The following is a 19,038-nucleotide window of genomic DNA, read 5'->3' as shown; positions in this document are numbered from 1 at the left end:
CTTCCAAAGAAAAGTTCATCTGAATCCATCCTTGACTTTGTGAGTTCTACTGTTCACAGACAAAGAGGCAGTTAAAACACAAAGTCTGTCCGTGTCTGCTGAGAGAGAGCATGTTGGGAGGAGTGTAATGAATCAACACTCTGCTCATGCTGCAGAAAGACAAAAAAGAGAATCAGCTATTAAAAGAAAACCATGTGTCAATTGATTTGGAAGCCTTGATTATTGTAAAAAATACTTTTAGTTCCCTGTGGAACTGCAGCAGGTCAGTGGACGTCAGCTGTGGAGAGGTGGTCTCTAATCCGTCCTTCAGACAGATTGCACTCGTGCACGTTCTCCAAATACGGCTTTGGCGATCAAATCTGAAGATGCATTCAGGACAAATCGAGTACGTTCAGATCTGTCCTCAAAGCGCTGTGCACTTTTCATCAAATCACACAAGGATGGATGGGGTACAAGGTCAGTGTGTCCACATGAAATGCATGTGAGTGGCCAAACAGTGAATTGAACACTCTGCCTGTTGTTCCCATCTGTCTCCGAGTGCACGTTATTGCACTTGTGTTTTGTGCGTTGAACAAAACACCAAAAAAAGCCACTTGTTTAACAAGTGACTCTTTACTTTACCCATGACTGTGCGGTTGCATTTTCCTAACAATGGATAATTGCGCACTTAACCACGATTGTCTATGTTTACCAATGAAGCCTGGGTGCATGTGTCATGCTCTTCAAGCGCAGTGACGGATTGCAAAAAAATGTAAAAATAATAATGCTTAATACTGACATAACAAACTTTACACAGAACTTTGTTGTTGCATAACAGCAGTGTTTTGTGCCGTTAGGGTTAAGTTAGCTTCTGACCAGATCAATGGTGTGTGTGTGTGTGTGTGTGTGTGTGTGTTTGTGTGAGTTATCTTATTCAGGAATATAAAATGCATCTCCATTTCTGCGGTGCAGAGTGCTGCTTCTTTGTTCCCTCCCTCGTCAGAGTGAAAACCATTGATTCCCACGAGGAGACGGTGGCAGGCATCTTTTCTTTTTGCAACAAAATGAGCGTTAAACATTGGTATTCCTCAGGAAAGTGAGTGAACTGGCAGAGGTTTGCACTCCCTGCTTTCTCTGGTGAAAACATTAATGATAGCATCTTGCACATGATATTTTGTTGATCACACGTTTTCTTTCGGCAGATACTTTTGTCCACATTTTCTTTTTCTTAAGAGCTTACGTCACATTGGGTCCAGATGTTTCCAGAGGGAGAAAAAAGCAACAAATAAGGGCCACACAATTTAAGCCTTGCAGCATAAATGTTTATTTTCTGCCCGTAGGTGTGAATGGTTGTTTGTTTCTGTGTGTTTGTCCAGGTGGACTGTCCACCTGTTCAGGGTGTAATCGCTCTGCGTCAGCTGGGATGGCTCCAGCGACCTGTGACCCTTATGTGGAGGATAAAGTGGTAGACGGTGAATAAATGATAAACAGAAAAACCCTTCACTTAGGCCTGGATCACACTGTGAGTGTGTGTGAGTTCACACCAGCTGCGTCTCCCCACACCACCAATATGTTTATTTTCTGATGTATCTCTGACAATGTCATTTGAATTTTGCTTGCTCAGACAAAGACACAGAGAGAGAGAGAGAGAGAGAGATTCTCCACAGGTGCTAAATGTAGATTTAGATCCAGCCCAGACACCAACACTACTGTGAGATGTGTCAGCTTCATGTAGTCATGCTTTTCTCTCTCTACTTTTGCAGGGAACCGCGACACACCATGCGCGAACAACGTCAAACGTCAGTGTGAGCACTCTAATCTGTTAACATGGTTGCCAAAATTAAAAACAGATGGAACGCAGCAGTGGCGCACATGCCACGTGCCCATGATGCATTTCACTACATGTTTGAACATCAGAGTTAACCTGACAACACTATATTCTGCCGACGCGCACTTTTGTATATCCCTGCAGTGGTTTCTATATTTGTATGACTTTGTGGAATGGAATGAGAAGAGAGAGGAACAATAAGAGAGGAAGATGGGAGAGGGTCTTAGACAATAGTTACAAATGCATGCTTCAAAGAAGATGGATAGAGGGCTAATGTTGCTAGGAGACCCTGATATTAGCTATTTATCCCAGAATCTTACAGAGCCTACGTGCGTTCAGTCATATTGTACGTGTGTGTGTGTGTGTGTGTGCTTCCTCTTCCCACTACGTCTTTGTCCTTGCTCATGCTCGTGCTATAAAGCCGCCAGCATCTCCTTTGCTCTTCTGCTCCCTTCTCTGGTTGAGTCAAGGCTGAGCCTGCTGGAATCACAGCCTCCTCTGTGCCCGGAGAAGAACAATGGATAACATTTGCTTCTTTTTTTTTTTAAATACAAAGCAATTTGGTGGGCATATTATGACAAGGCTATAGGACAAATATCAACTCCTACACAAGCCTGTGTCTTCTTTGTCCAATTATTTTCTCCAGAGCAGAATCCTTGAATTGGAGATTCAGAAAAGAGAACAAAAAGGGGGCTTCAAGCTCACATTGGGCGGAGGAACAAAGAGAGGTATAAACAAACTCAAGGAAAGGAGGTTTCAAGTGCAGTGGATTGTTTACTTCTGAGGATGTGATGACCGAGCCTACATCTGTCTGCCTCCCAGCACATGCACCTCATGAGCAAATCCCCTTAGCTGCCTGCAGGAGCAGAAACACAGCGTGCTTCAAAGTGCTGAGGGTGATGTGGTGGCAGCAAAAGGGGGGCCGTTTTCATCTAGCCTGAAGAAATTATGCATTTTCTCCACTGTTCTTCTCTCTCCTCTTCGCACGGGCACGTCTGAAAGGTCTCTCTTTATTTTCCCGCTTTCAGCTGGAACGAAATGAGGATGGAATGAGCATCTCTCTACAACTTCAAAGATTTTTCTCTCCCTCAGCATCTCTGCTCATTCACTGGCTCCTCAGCCACAGACATGCCCCCTCACCGCTGCACTTCTTTCCCCGCCGTTGTTCATATTGTCCCTTTCCATTTCAGAAATATGTTCCATTCTTTACTAAGCCTAAGGGCACACAGAACTCAGTGCACACATAGCGCGCACTCTCTCTCCTAATTGCCATCCCTATCTCACAGCCCTCTCCTCTGAGCACTTATTCTCTCACCATCCTCACTCGTATCCCTCCCGTCCTGTCAGCATGCACGCTTCTGAGGAGCTGTGGAACTCCACGGACCGCGTCTGGCTCAACGGCTCTCGGGTGAACGTATCTCTGGAAAGACATGGGGACAGTGATGAGGAGGATGAAGGGGATCAGCACCCCTTCCTCACTGACGCCTGGCTGGTCCCCCTTTTCTTCTCACTCATCATGCTGGTGGGACTTGTCGGCAACTCTCTGGTTATCTATGTCATTTCCAAACACAGGCAGATGAGGACAGCGACTAATTTCTACATAGGTGAGTTATGAAAGAGAAGTGCAAGTTTGTATATCTGACTTTTTGCTGCTTACAGAGGCACTTTTAATGACACACAGGGGTGCAAGACAAGAACCTGTAGGTACACATTTTGGAAAATGTTCCCACAAAGTGAAGTAAATCAAAAGAAGGAACACATTAGTTGCATTTCATGTGTATGTTTGCAATTCTTCCAGGCAAATGGGCTTTTTATTTATGCAAATAAATGATCAAACTGCAATTATTGTATGGATATTGTTCATCTTTGTCTCTTGTACCCTTTCACCGGGCACATCTATGTACCATAGTATTTTAAAGGTACATGTATTTTTGGGTACTGAATTGTACTTTAAATGGTACAGTGTGATAAGGTAAAGAAAATAGACTTTCACTTGTGAGTTCCAAAATGGTCTTTAAAAAAAAGGGACAAGCATTTGCACCCTTTTAGGCACACATGGGTGCTACTGGACATGCCGGGGTTCAGTGGGTGAGGTTGTACAGCGCATCAGTAACTCCCGGCATATTAACTTCAAATGCATTTCTTATGCATCTCATCTTTGTGATGTGGATCTCTTTCATCTACTCTGTAACTCTGCATCGCATGCCAACAGTGGGTTCAAAGGACTGGACTGAGTGAAGTTCACAGGGATACAATTTGTTCAACCTCCAAATATTCATGTTAAATACAGAGGAAAAGACAGATGCTAGACGTTCTCTCAAGGAAAGAAAAGATCTGATTAGGTAGGTATATTGTGAAATATTTAATTGGTAGTTTTTTTTCATAATATAAGTGTTTGGGGCTTAAATTGGATTTAATTGTTAGGCTTAGGGTTAGGTTTGCCTCTGCTGCATTTACTGCTGAAGGGATCCAAGATATTAAAGCTACCAAGAGAGGACATCATCACAACTGTTTCTTACCATTATCTTTTCCCTCATCTATTCAGAATGGATACATTTAAGACAAAAAAGTTAGTCAAATTGTCAACAGCAGAACAGCATTTCAGACACAAATTAGCATTTGCATGCATTGCTGCTATGCAAATTATTCAAGCTGGAATCGGTGTTGCTAATTGGATTTTGTTAAACCTTGCAGAAGAAGAGGATGATAAAAATGAAAGTGCTCCAGCCACAAAGGCTGAATACCAATGTTGAAAACATGATGGAAACGTCATAATGTGTGTTTCAGTCTCTCATCAGTCCATGACTATGCCCTTTTATTTGCTGCCACTTTTCCCCTCTAGTAGAGTGCGAAGCAAACATTTTCATGATTCACCTGTGCCATGAGTAATCTGCCAACTTGTTCTTTTTCATGTATCCTTTTTTATTTCCACCAACGGCATGACATAAAAACGGCATGGGTACTTCTCACAGTACCCATGCACATTCTCACAAGGTTAAGAAGTGTTTCTTTTTAAAAATCATTATAATAATTATTATTATTGTTCTAAAACTGCATCTGTGTCTGTATCACCACACAAGTCTAATTATTTCCTTCTCCAGCCATTGCCTACATCCAAATCCATCCTTTACTTTATTAGTTATGCTGCTCACAGTCAGACACACGCTGCCAAAAACATAACCTCCTTGGTGGGGGTGATAACAGCTGGATGGAGAAACTCACAAATGCATTTTTGAATCAGAAGGATTCTTAAAGCAATTCAACAAGAGAAATCAAAGGATGCTCTCCTTTGATAGAATTGAATTGATGAAGCATGCACCTCTCTCACATCTCCTCGAGCATTCCACGCACGCACACACGTGTTGATCAAGTCCATTGCAGGGCATCTGATGGCGCTTTGATACCACCCGTCACCTGAGGAGGATAACAAATGGCCCCGGTTAACAGTGGTCAAGCTGACAGAAAATTAGATGTCACACGTCAAACTGAGCATGCATGTAAATGACACCGGCTGTTGGTGTGTAAACGCGGAGAGTGGCTTTGCAGGGTCTGTGTTTGCACAGTGCGCCGTGGATGTGACAGGAATTTCATCTTTGATAACATCTCAAGGCCACAGAACCGAAACGGCTTAATATTCAGCAACATTGGATTAGCATCTGCACCATCTGCCTGTCCTTTCAGCGTAATTGTCCTGCTACTGTAATGTGATTGGATCAGCAGGTAAGACAACCAGGATGTAGCGTGCATCAGAATGGCAGATTAGATGTTGAAAATGGGGAGGCCGTATCTGAAAGCCACTCACAGAAACCTCTGGTGTGCAATCGAAACATGAATTTGGATTCATGCATGTATTCATACGAAGATACTGGATGACAACGGTGTATTTAAATTAAGCAATTTATATGCATTTACATGAGAGCGTGTGTGCATGCATGCGTTTCATAGGTGTACGGCTCAACCTGTTGCCAGTCACTCAAGAGATGTCGCAAGTTCACAGCAGATTCACCTCACACCACAGATGCAGTCAATCCTACAGGAATCACAGATGCATTTATTCGATCAACGTGTTTGTACTGTAAATAAAATGCAGTGATTAGACTGACAAGATCAGGGACTGTGTTATTCTATTCTAAACAATGGAGAGAATAGCGTTCAGTCAGATATCCAACCTGTTCTTTTAAAACACAGACACAAAAGACTATTTTTGAGAAAGAGTTCCCTTTTCTCGACCGTTGTCTTGCTACTGCTGTGTCTTTAAGACAGTGATCAAATAATAATACACTGGGAACGACTGGGGCTATTACTGTGCATGGGCATCAACACTCCGACACATATTGCACTCAATTATTTAATTTTTGGATGTGGCGCAGGGGCTATAATTTATGGCCACTAATTAATATGTTAATAATGTTCTTGATGAATTACTTAGTACGTTAAAAGTCAAATAAAATACCAATCACCGTTTCCTGAAACCCAATTTGGCATATTGACATTGCTATTTTTGTGTCTGGCCAACAGATTCAGATTAATCAAAGGAGGCTAAGAAAACTGAACCACAGAAATTGAAACATAATTGTAGGACAAATTACATGAAGTAAAAATAGTGTTTTCATGATCAGGCTTGTTATTACGTCGGTAAATGGTGGAATAATGGTTAGATGTTGTAAAAAACACCTTTTTGTAGACTGTGCTCTAGAATTATTGTGCTGTTGTTGTTTTCTGCATGTACAGCAAACCTGGCGGCCACTGACATCATCTTCTTGGTGTGCTGCGTCCCCTTCACTGCCACCCTCTATCCACTTCCGGGATGGATCTTCGGGAACTTCATGTGCAAATTTGTCGCCTTTCTACAGCAGGTAAAACCATGACTCATGTTGTCACGAAAGAGAACTAATTCATTCATTATTAATTTTTTAAAGCAGGATCATTAAGGGTTCTTATTCTTTTATGAGCAGGGACACATGTTCTGATTTCTTAAGTGCAAAAGAAAAGCTGGAAGGAACATAAACCACCTGTGGCTTCATGACATAACATCAAAAAAGTCCAAAATATATATATGATACCAGTCTGTGCCGATATACCGATATCGATATTACAAACTCAAGTATCTGCTGATACTGATATCAGTCCAATACAGTTATTTTAGACCTTTTTAACTAAGAAACAACACATTTATTCCAGCCATTTCAAGCTATTTCAAAGACATAATTCTCCAAGAGTGTAACTAATATTCTTCTCCCATAAAGACGAAATAAACAGCCCACAAAATGACTCAGCTTAAATGCTGTTGCTGATTTTTATTTACACTCTTACAGACAGTGATTTATGCAATATTTATGATTTTTGTATCGTTTTTTTATATTTTTTTATCTGTCCGATAACCGATCCAGTGTTTTTGATTATACTGAGTATCTTTTCAAAGGTGTAATAACTTGGCCATAACTGGAGCAAGAAGTAGACAATAATTTACAGTCAATAATTCTTTGAAAGATAATTGTAAAGACATACAAGAATGCAGGCAGGAATGTGAGACTGGCATGCAGGTGAACAAAACCCAGTGAAATCAACTCTGTAGCACAGGAAATGTTACTATTACGCAAGAAATAGACAAAATGAAAGTGTCTGAGCAGCCAAGAAATAGTTGAGCAGCTAAGGAGTCAAGGATTTTATACTGCAGGTGAGTTGGTGACGAAGGGGTGACAGACTGGACCAGCCAAAATGTCCTCACTTTCCCACAATGTCCTCACACCCTATGGTTTATAAGGATTTTGGTCCTCACAAAGATACCCAGACAAGAATGAACCGAGACCAGATCTAAACCCTGAAAAGGCTTTTCTGCAGACTCTGCAGCACAAAATAGTGCTGGACATCCAGTATTATCCATATTGAAAATGCATGTTCCAGAAATAGCAAGCAAAAGTTCCCTGAACAGCTGCCTGATTACATGCCTGCATTCCCCGGTCACAGCTCCTGCTGTTCCCTTGGCCACACAGCTCCAATTTTCCTCACTGCAGCGTGGACTGCGCAAGCACCAAGATTTCTTCCTCCGGATTTAGAAGGATAAGACATATAAACTGCAGTACGGCAGCAGCGTCTTTCTTCGGACAACACAGCAACCACAAGAGCCATGCTTGAACTCATTTGTATCACGATTAACATGAACAGCTACAAAGGTAGGTACAAAACATACAGAACCACAGCGCGATCCATCTCGCCGTTCACTCTTTGTTTTTCTGTGACATAAAAGGTCAACAGGAAACTGATTCAATACTCACTATCTTAGAGAGAGATACAGCGCCACCTACGGAGGCAATTTTCTCCACATATACTCAGACTCGGCAAGTTGCCTGTCTTAGTCGGACTATTAAACTGTGCGTAACGTACTGACTCGCAATTTTATTTTTATTCAGTACACCAATAAACGCTGTCATGGTGACAAGTATTGCTGTCATTTTCCCCCACTTATTACAGTCCATTTATCCTTTCCTAGCTCAAACATTTGTACACATTTTAAAAACATCTTACAATTCTCACAGGTCATTTGCAGCAGAAACTGATTCGACGGCACAGTACATTCCTCGCTGTCAGAACACATTGGTGATGTAAATCCTGCCCCTGGCAGCGCTGTCGCTGGAGGTCAAGAATTAAGAGACAAGTCATCACAGCTACTGTTCAGTTAATAAGAAACCTGTCATGGGAATCGTAAAAACCGAGACCAACTTTTCATTTGAAAACCGACTAAAATATGCAGGAACTTTAATTAACATTCAAGTGCCCTCGTTTCACAAGTTAGCTGAAAGGGAGGAGGAGGAGACTGACAGGCTGAAGAAAGAAGATAAACGCACAATGACTAAGCTAATTTGAGCATAAAAGATGAACATGTCAGTCTGTGAGGCAGGCAGGCAGGAACATGAGCTGGCTAAAACCATTTTTAAATTGACATCATGACGCTTTGGTTTAGTGAATTCATCAGAATTGAGTCTGTAACGAGTCTGTCTTCTGTCGGACTGCGTGTGTGTGAGAGTGATGCATTGTTTTTTCAAATGAAACAAAATCACCAACCGTGTATTAGTGCATGTATTTGCGAGAACAGTGATTAGAGTTTTGATGATTGGAATGAGACACTGCTCCATTCACCTCTGTCTCCCTCATCTTTCCAAGATATGGTAACAGAGATGTTCCTCCTAATGTGGGGGGGGGGGGGGGGGGGGGTAGGGTTGTTTATCACTACTAATGGAGTGACAGCTACTTGCAAAACTGCCTCTTTCCAATACTTGTGTAGCTGAGCAGTGGAGATAGTGGTACAGTGATGTGATATCATTTGTTTTTATGTTTATCACATAGAGGTCATTTGACGCTTAAGCAGCATTTGACACTTCTACAGCACATTGCTGCATGCAACAGGTAACTTGGTCGGTTGGATAAACAGTAGGCGCTTCGGTGCGATGGTAGCTCAGTCGTCTTTCAACTCAAAGATTGTGGCTACATGCTGATGTGTCCTTGGGCAAGACACTTAACCCCACTTTGTTTCTGACAGCTGTGCCCGGCATCGTGGGAATGAGAATGAAAGATGAGTGACAGAAAATGTGCAGCACACAGATGAAATGTGATGGGTGTGAAACTGCAGCTTTGAGTGTTCATCTCGACTAGAAACGTGTGATATAAATACAAACTATTTACCATTCTCAAAGTCCGCCAAATGAACATTCCAATGTGCACATGTAAATTCTACAAATGAGCACAGAACTTACTAGGATGCATGCTGGTGTCTCATGTTTTGCTTGGCATTTAAAAATGGGGATTGACAACAAAGTGAACGGCACATTCAAATATAAAGTATTTTCAGGTATTGTTTAATGTCGTCTTATGTATTTGATCAAGTTTCAAAAGCAGCTGGTCAGGAGAGTGTGGGGAATCAAACATCTGATGGGCAGATGGAGGAAATGAGAGCAGGAAGGCTCTTAGTTTACCCTACCAATTTGGGCACAATTACCCATAATGTGTCCTCTTTTATAGGACCATGGCTTAAAGTTAAACCTGCACTAATCAATGTTTTTATATGACTAATGGAAACTCCTCATTCAGCTCCCTCTTGTCTGACAGACTTTCTGTATTATTCTGTCTTAGTGCTTATTAATTATGTTTGAAGCAGAAGCTTTCAGCACTGATAAGACCTGCCAAGATACGATCTCAAACTTTCAGTAAATTATCTCTGCATTTGATTCGTTCTGTTTGTATCAGAACACAGACACATTTAGTTCCTCTTCATTTAAAACAAATTGTCTGAGAACATGAGCGTTATATCACAGCACACAAAATCTGCTTGTGAAATGAAATATTTGCAGTTCGTTCAAATCCAACAAACATCGTCTTTGACGCCAGATCTTCCGACATCAGTGTGTACATGACGGATGTCCAAGTAGTTCTTGACTCCAGCGATGTCCAATCCTTCAGACAGCAATGATAAGTGGAGCATTTGTTTGGCATAAAAATCATGTTCTGTCTTTTCCTGGTGACTGAGGAGTGTTAGTCGAAACGGATCTGAGGCAGATTGAGAATTCATGCCTGAGCTTCATGGAATAGAGCCTGGGAAATATCATATCAGATCATCTGCAAAGAAAATGGACATCGAATTATTACCAAAAACTGTTGTACTTTTTACTTCACTACTATTTTACACTGCACTGTGGATTGTCTCTCACAACTTGGGCAATAAGTGAAATATTGTGTTATTATCAAATTCATTTACTCCTTAATGTGACTTATACATTAAAGACCATAAATATAAAAGTATGTATTCTGGTAACCATCGGAATCTGCTGGTCACTGTTTCTTCACAGAGCTTCAATTTAGACGTTTTTGCTTGGCACACAAACACCAACATGTGCCATAAAATATTAACAACATTAAAGGTGATTTCAATTTAAGGTAAGTGTTGCTTTGGCAAAACACCTTTCAGTTCAGTTTCAAGCACAGCGCTAAACTTGTGATCTAACTTGATTTCCTGTCCAATGTGCGATGTCTATTCCTTTGAATGGACCATACATTACGTATACCAAGGTAGCAGGTGTCTTAAAACCTGAGGGATTGCAGCAGCCCCTTTTTTAATGACCCCATCACTGAACTCATTTTGACCCCTTTCTGTTTCTCTTTTGAAACCCTAATGTAGAGCTCCACGCCTCTGTAGGGTAATGGTCGCTGGCTTTTCAGTGGCAAATAAAAGGAGAGGGAAAGAGACAGCCATAATAACAGGGGAGGGACAAAAATAGATCCTATAAGTAAAACGAGTATACAGAGTAAAGTATACCTTCATTCCCTCCCCCGTGTATTCAGTCAAGAACACAATAATTCAACCTTTTATTGATACAAATGGAAATGCATTTAGACTTCCCATTAATGACTTTGCTCTTTAGAGGGTCCCTGGATTGCCGAGCAGCATGCTGAGCCAAACAGGGAGCACAAACCCTGACCCAAACAAGACACTGAATACAATTTAAACCTCTGAGACCAGTGTGAGCCTCAGGACCCTTCTAGTTGGGGCGCATTATGGTAACCACAGTGAAAAATCAATATAAGATGTAAATGCTTCAATCATGAATATGCCAACACACCAACACCATTCTTAAACATGCCGCAAAGTAGTTTTCACACAAACTTCTCTGAGCAGCCACTTCACAAAATGCCAAGTCTCTCTCCGCCCCCTCTCTCTCTGTCTCACACACACACCGCATGGCGCGTTATGAGCACTTGAAACAGATTCTCCACACCGAGTAAACTATAAGACAGAGCCAAAAAATATTTCAGCACTGCCTAATTATTATCTGGAGAGCCATGGCTGGCATCATTACATTAACCAAACTTACCATTACAAGGGCTGCAGGCTTGTATGTTAATTTCTCCTTGCAATGGTTGCTTGATCACAAAATGTCAAAATCTGATTTAGAAAGGACGAGGCTGGGGTGGTGGCAGCAGGGCTTTGCCAGCAGCACTGTGACAGGAAATGAGTGAGTGAGAAGTGTTGTTTGAATGGACCCCCGGCCTTGGTGAGAGAGTGGCTGTAATTGGGGCGTGACTACAGTTGCAGTCAGCACATAATGACAGTGTCCTGTTTGAACTAATGCATGGCTTAATTTAGTTTACTCACATCTATATATATATATATATATATATATTCCATCATAAAACCTTTTTCAAAGGTTGAAAAAAATTTCTGTTTCATCCTAGAAAAGATAAACATAAATATTCATGGTCCGAGGAGTCGCTTTCTATGACATGATTTCTGCTTCGCATTAATTAACATACTGCCGATGTGCTAGCGTTTAATTGAATCAAGCATTATTGAACCGTATTAAATTAAATTGAATGATTTGTTCCCATGCTAATTAGAAATACTTACAGTATCATAAATGCAGCTTTAATTTCTCCTATAGAGCTTTCCCTTTCGCTATATTCTTCATGTTAATAGCATGAGAACTCATTAGCGGAAGCCTCAAGGAGTCACGAATGAAACTGGTTTCTTGAGAATAGACTATCTTACAAACTAGTATTTATTTACATATAGCACATACACTTGTTCTTCTGTGACAGTGTCCCATGCTTGATATGCCTGGCATATGTGGTATACTTTAGTTACACAATGTAATGTCATAGTAAAATACATGTAATACAACATTTGGGGGGAGAACACTTAATGTTAGAAAACAAACATGTTTTTTAGATTCTGTCAGCTAGTGAGAAAACATCTAAGATGTATTATTAGATGTTGACTCATAGCTCTAGATTCTGAAGAAAAGCTATCAGTCCAGCAAGTGTAGTGTTTACTGACTCTTGGCTGCCACAAAGATTAATGACTCACATCCTGTGATTGTGACCAAAAGAAAAATTCTATAAATCCTTTGGCTTACAAAGAATGATTGCCTTCTGTAAAAATAACTGTGGGGTGTTTGTATCAATAGAAAGCTAAGCCATACATGAGAAAATACAATACAATTCACATTATTCAATACAATTTATGGTTGTTTGTTCTGTTATTTTGGTATTATTTTATTCTTGTGTGTTGGCTCCCTTGAAAATGAGATGATTCCTCTCAAGGGTCTATTTTCAAATATAAAACAGTCTGATGGATCATTAAGAAAAAGACCAGACCATACTGAGGCACATATTACTTCCCTGCAGTGTTTTTGATCCCTGCATATGTAACACAACCTTTATACATCAAATGCCACCTTTGGCTACCAGTTCAAATGTGTCTCTTTTGGTGTTTAATATCACTTTGCCATTATACGGTTCAACTTGGCTCATAGTACCTCCTCAATGTGAGCGGGGTCATCAGAGCACGGCTGCGTGAAAGTGCTGCGGTGTCTATGTGCAACACAAACACACAAACTAGTGGCGGGCAAAGCAGTTATTTTCAGTGTACTGAATCAGTACACTGACGCGTTCTGACACAGTCACTGAACTGAAATACATCTCAAAGTTGATCGCCGGCTTTCAGCAGTGCTGTTGTTAAATCCACCAGACTCCTCTGTTAAATATTGAAATTTTAGAAAGAATTTGGAGATTAAAGCATGTTTTCAAGATTTTTAAATCTTTTTAACTGATCTACAGTTACAGTTTGATTCTTGTGTCGGATATCGTGCTCATGACTCTTCCAGTAGCAACATTCTCTGACCAATCAGTGGCCGGCAGTCTGTTGATGTCCCATTTTAGTATCGGCTCAGCTCAAATGGAACCTCGTCAGAGCAGGTACTAAAAAACCCTTAATGTTCTGTCTTGTATACCTAAAGGAAAAGCTAGAACTGTATAATGGAACAGTGCCATAAATGTCAGAAGTTCTGATGTCTCTGATACATTCAAAGCACAGTGTCTAACTTAATGTAACTGTTTCTGTGTCTTTCGTAGGTGACTGTCCAAGCTACTTGCATAACTCTGACTGCTATGAGTGGAGACCGCTGTTATGTGACAGTGTATCCTCTGAAATCCCTCCGTCACCGCACACCGAGAGTAGCCATGATTGTCAGCCTCTGCATTTGGATTGGTTTGTGCCACTTGTTTCATTATTGACTTCATCTTTTTATCAACTTGTAAAAGTTTGTGACACGGTCCTTGTCCTGTCCAGGCTCCTTCATCCTGTCCACCCCGATTTTAATGTACCAGCGTATAGAGGACGGATACTGGTATGGTCCAAGACAATACTGCATGGAGAGATTTCCCTCAAAAACTCATGAGCAGGCTTTCATCCTCTACCAGTTTATTGCTGCGTACCTGCTGCCTGTCCTCACTATCTCCTTCTGCTACACCCTGATGGTCAAGAGGGTCGGACAGCCCACTGTGGAACCTGTAGACAACAACTATCAGGTTTGCCTCATGATTAACGGGCCCTTTGCACAGCAGCCATTTTAACAAGTCACAGTAGGAGAATCACAGGTGAAGACGATCATCTACATCAGGGGTGTCAAACTCAAATGACCTGGGGGCCAATGACCATCTAGTCTGGTCAAGAGGGGGCCGGTGTAGAGAAAAAAAGTGTTCTGTAGCGGGGTGGGCAATATAAGATATTCATCATGATATGAGACAGAATTTCAAAGTAAAAGAGCTTGTTTTGATATAAAATTGTGTATACTTATAATATAACTTACAATAAAACCCTATTTATGATAAATAGATAGAAAATTAAGCAAATAATGACGAGGATAACTTTTATTCAAACAGCTTAAATATATGTAATTCAATGTTGAGTGTAACACATTTAATAAAGCAATAGATACAACCGAATGTCATTACTATTATAAGAAATATTGCTAGCTAATTAATTTTGTGGTGGGCGGGCCACATGTAATCGATTGGAGGGCCACATGTGGCCCGCGGGCTGCCAGTTTGACACCCACGATCAACATGATTCATCAAACCCCACCGAAGGACTGTTCCAACATGTAGGATCCTTCACATTCTAAAATAGGCCATTTGGCACCCACAATCCTTTGCAGGTGCATGTTTAAAAAAGAAAGCAACAAGAATGTGTTGTTATTGTAAAGATATTAAAAAAGGAAAAACACATGAATATCGGTATCGGTTAACATTGCTCCTCAGTTAGAAAACGTTGCTAGTTAGCATCAACAACAGTATTGTGTGAGAGGTTACATGTACCACATATACAAAATATACATAAACTGTTGATGTCTCAAGAGAAGCAGGGTCATCAATCAACTGATCGATCGATTGATCAACCAACCAATTAGTGGTGTAGTGTGGTCTACTGTAGTGGGTATATGCCGCATACACGTATCACGTAGACTACACCATTGCAGCCAATCAACCGATCAATGACACAGTATCACGTGCTAGCTTGTTCCAATTCTGCATTCCCTGAATCTCGACTTAGAAGGGTCTGCTCTTTCTGTCTTCTTTGAATTTGAGAAGCACCAAGTGCCACACCATCTGGACTTACATGTAGCTTCATGATGTAGAGGCATCATTCATTTGATCAGCAACAGCTGTGCTTTTCCTCATAAATCATGTCAGAATGGCTGCTGAGCAAATGGCCCATTGGAGCTGCATGACTGTAATGTAGAATTTGAGTGCAACTGAGCGCCGAATGCTACGAATTATTTGCTAATTAAAGGTTGACAGGACTTTTGTATCTTTTATTTGTGAAATGGCACTAGCAGAGCAGCTGTCACCTTTTGTTATCTGGCCTTTATTGTTGGCTGTGTGAGAACATGACGCGAAGCACGTCTCTTTAAAGCAAAAGCATATGTGAGTGCTTTAATGAAGCAGTGGCTCAACTGGCGATACGTAATGAAAGGTATTAAGAGTGAACAAAGCCAAGGAAAATCACAGCCTGACTCATAATCTCACTGATAGCTCTGTACTTTCAAATCTTTGGTTAAGTTTTTCTTTTTAATCCAAAAGTGAAACAATAAAGAGCAGACCAAAATGACATTGTGGCCTCATATTTCTTTGCAAGTTAATTAATAGCTTATATTGAATTGACAGTATTAAATAATAGCCAAGAGTCTTTGCAGAACAAAACATGTTATAGTGTTGTAATAAAAAAACGTTTCTCCCCTTTCATCTGCTCTCAGGTCAACCTTCTTTCTGAGAGAACTATAAGTATCCGAAGCAAAGTCTCCAAGATGGTGGTTGTGATTGTCCTTCTCTTCACAATCTGCTGGGGACCCATCCAGATCTTCGTCCTCTTCCAGTCCTTCCATCCAAACTACCGGCCAAACTACGTCACGTATAAAATCAAGACATGGGCCAATTGCATGTCCTACGCCAACTCATCAGTCAATCCCATTGTTTATGGCTTCATGGGGGCCAGCTTCCAAAAGTCCTTCAGGAAAACCTTTCCCTTCCTGTTCAAACACAAAGTCAGAGACAGCAGCATGGCTTCAAGGACTGCCAACGCTGAGATCAAGTTTGTTGCGGCAGAGGAAGGCAACAATAATAACGGAGTGAATTGAAAATGACAAATTCAAAAAAAAGGAGAAGAATTCAATAATTCCTTTTTGTGCAGAGCAGTCACTGCTGGAAGACAATTGATGAGTATCAGCCTTGGACTCATTCATCTTAAAAAAAAAGCAACCGGCAGATTTAAAAAGGAATATCGCCGAGATGTTTGGCAGACACATTTTATTTATGTTAATAAAGACACCAATGTGGGGAAACACCATCCGATTGTGGCGACACGAGGTATGGGGGAATGCCTTTTTAAGGCAGCATCGATAGATTTAATTGTTGCCAGACAACGCCACCCTGGGAATTTCACCCAGGGATTTCTTTTAAGTGAACTAACCCCAAATAAAGGGAGGCACTGAGGTTCGTTATGCAACGAGACAGAGACGGCAGTTCAATAATACAAAAACACTTTTATTTACACAAATTTCTATTTTAAAAGTAATATAAAAGAATTACTCACGTAAGGGGACATATAAGGGGAACCAATCAGTGCTGAGACCTACAGCGAAAAACCGTATCCAAAAGAAAAGGGGATCCCAGGAACACCACACGTGAAGCAAATAAAAGTAAACAAAACGAAGAAGCTACAAAGTGCTAACACAACAAAAAGGGGACACCGTGACCAGGACACCAATCCACCACCGTAGGCTCAGCACCTGAATGGGGGCGACCAGAAAGCAACAAATTAGAAAATAACAAATAATGAAACAAAACAATAACTAATAACAAAAGAGAAATCAAATAATTAATTGTACAGGAATTATAATAATTAAACCCAATGACAAATGAACAAAATTCTATATAAAAGCAACTGGAAAGCAACCCATAATAACCCAAAACTAACAGAATAATTGTAATTATGGGTTACAGCAAAACAAATTACAAACGAAATCAAAGAAATAACCAGAAAGGAACAAAATCAAATGTATATTCCCACACTGTCCTCTCATGCAAGTACACACACACACACACACACACACACAGTTTAAGATGAAGCTGCGCCAACTATCAGAGACGCGTTACCAAGCGACCGGCGGAGCGGCAAATGCCTATGCAAGCGAGGCGATCAGTTCTTCAAACAAACAGTTCCAATGAGGCACAGCAATCAGTCCAAATAATCTCTTTAAATGAGGCAAAGAAGTGAAGAGACAAAGCGGAAGCAAAGCAGCAGCGGTTCTAGGAGCGGATTAGTCGGCGCTGCGCCGTTACGGTCAGTCGTCCTACGATGAAGTGAACAAACAATGAGAAACTTATGAATGACTGGAGGAGGAAGCTAAGACCACTGCACTACATACCGATCAGGCGATCCCGGCCAACACAGCGTGGGATGGAGGAATCACGCTCCCCGAGAGCGACCAGCGGCGGACAGTGAGCGGCACACAGCGCGGCACACAGCGCGGCACACAGCGCGCAGCAACACCCAGGTGGACCTTTATAAAACAATAACATTAGCACTGGATGGGCGACATACGTGAGAAGTGCAGCCGGCAGCCCACCTGTAACCACACGAACGCGGAAATGGAGGAAGCACAGGAGTGACGCGACCCAGCCTCCAGCAAGCAAGGGGCTGACAGGTGCTTTACGCCCGCCTTTATGTGGCAGTCTCCCACGGTGATTGGGTGGAACTGCAGCACACCTGACAGTTACCAGGACAATGAACTACGTATTGCCACAATCTGCCCCCATCAATTGAATCGTCGTCCCGACGATGGAATAACCGACGACAACTAGGCTCAGCTCCAAGGCCTAAATAATGCAGCAACTGCATTAGAAATGGGAACAGAAGGATTAACACTTCCTTGTCCAGCGCCCCCTGTAGACCGCGGGAGGTGGTGGACATTGGAGTGGTGACCTGCAGTTAACCGTGCTGTTCGCCGGACAGCATCTTCCGCAACAGGGAGGGAAAAAGTACCTGTCACTACAGGAGCAGGGACCACTAAGGAAGATGGCACCAAGGGGGCTGGGTCAGATGGTGGAACCAACGATCTAGGGGTGGTTCGGGTCACAGCTTCGGCCTGGAAGGAAGTGGGCAACGGGTTCTCAGGCCTCACTACCAGCCAATCACCATCACATGACACCTCATCCTCTGACTGAGGTTGCTCAGGAGGAGGTGGAGAGGAGACAGCAGCTCCACCGGGCGAATCTACCCCTACCACAGCCTTCAACAAAGAACGATGGACCTGCCTGGCTCGGGCTGGGTCATCCCTAGGGGCAATGGTGTAGACCGATCCCCCTTCCCTCGGTGCCCTCATGACACGATACATAACCGAGGCCCACTGATCCTGGATCTTGTGGCGCCCCCGTACACCCAGGTTCCGCAACCATACCAACTGGCCCTCTTCCAGGGGGACATCGCGGACATGTTGGTCATGGTTTTTCTTACGGCGCTCTGCAGCAGCCTTCAATCGGTCACGAGCTCCCTCAAAAGCCATCTGTAAGCGGGCTTGGTGCTCCTGAACCCACTCGTGGACATAGCCACCGACAGGATCCTGAACCCTGCCTAAAAGGAAGTCAACTGGGAGTCTTGGCTCCTGGCCAAACATCAACAGAAAAGGGGACTCACCAGTTGCCTGATGCGGGGTGGTGTTGTAAGCATACAGGACCTGGGGAAGACAGGAACTCCAGTCATGCTTACGGGACACAGGCAATGTACGCAGCAGATCGTGAAGTGTTCTATTGAAACGCTCACATTGCCCATTCCCTGAAGGATGGTATGGTGTGGTTCGAGACTTCTCTATCCCGTACAGAATACATAACTGCCGAATGAGAGA

The 19,038-nt window shown here is 42.1% G+C and overlaps 1 protein-coding gene across 1 annotated transcript; it reads left to right on the top strand.

Moving 5' to 3' along the window:
* The first annotated feature begins 2,272 nt into the window (after positions 1-2,272).
* kiss1ra (KISS1 receptor a) lies at positions 2,273-16,485 on the top strand. Its single transcript, XM_058639489.1, has 5 exons — positions 2,273-3,411; positions 6,539-6,663; positions 13,709-13,844; positions 13,926-14,164; positions 15,892-16,485. The coding sequence occupies exons 1-5, from the start codon at positions 3,156-3,158 to the stop codon at positions 16,270-16,272; spliced, it is 1,137 nt and encodes a 378-aa protein (XP_058495472.1). The 5' UTR covers positions 2,273-3,155; the 3' UTR covers positions 16,273-16,485.
* The last annotated feature ends 2,553 nt before the right edge of the window (positions 16,486-19,038 follow it).

The sequence above is a fragment of the Solea solea genome, chromosome 1 (assembly GCF_958295425.1).
Source record: "Solea solea chromosome 1, fSolSol10.1, whole genome shotgun sequence".
NCBI classification, from domain to species: domain Eukaryota; kingdom Metazoa; phylum Chordata; class Actinopteri; order Pleuronectiformes; family Soleidae; genus Solea; species Solea solea.
Note: the sequence above shows the minus strand (reverse complement) of the source record. Positions and strands in the feature narration are given on the sequence as shown.

What these genes read in the sequence shown, in the direction of transcription:
- kiss1ra (XM_058639489.1), top strand. Translation starts at nt 3,156, where the DNA reads ATGCACGCTTCTGAGGAGCTGTGGAACTCCACGGACCGCGTCTGGCTC. An exon ending in AGCGACTAATTTCTACATAG is followed by an intron (nt 3,412 to 6,538) that starts GTGAGTTATGAA and finishes CTGCATGTACAG; the next exon opens with CAAACCTGGCGGCCACTGAC. An exon ending in TTGTCGCCTTTCTACAGCAG is followed by an intron (nt 6,664 to 13,708) that starts GTAAAACCATGA and finishes TGTCTTTCGTAG; the next exon opens with GTGACTGTCCAAGCTACTTG.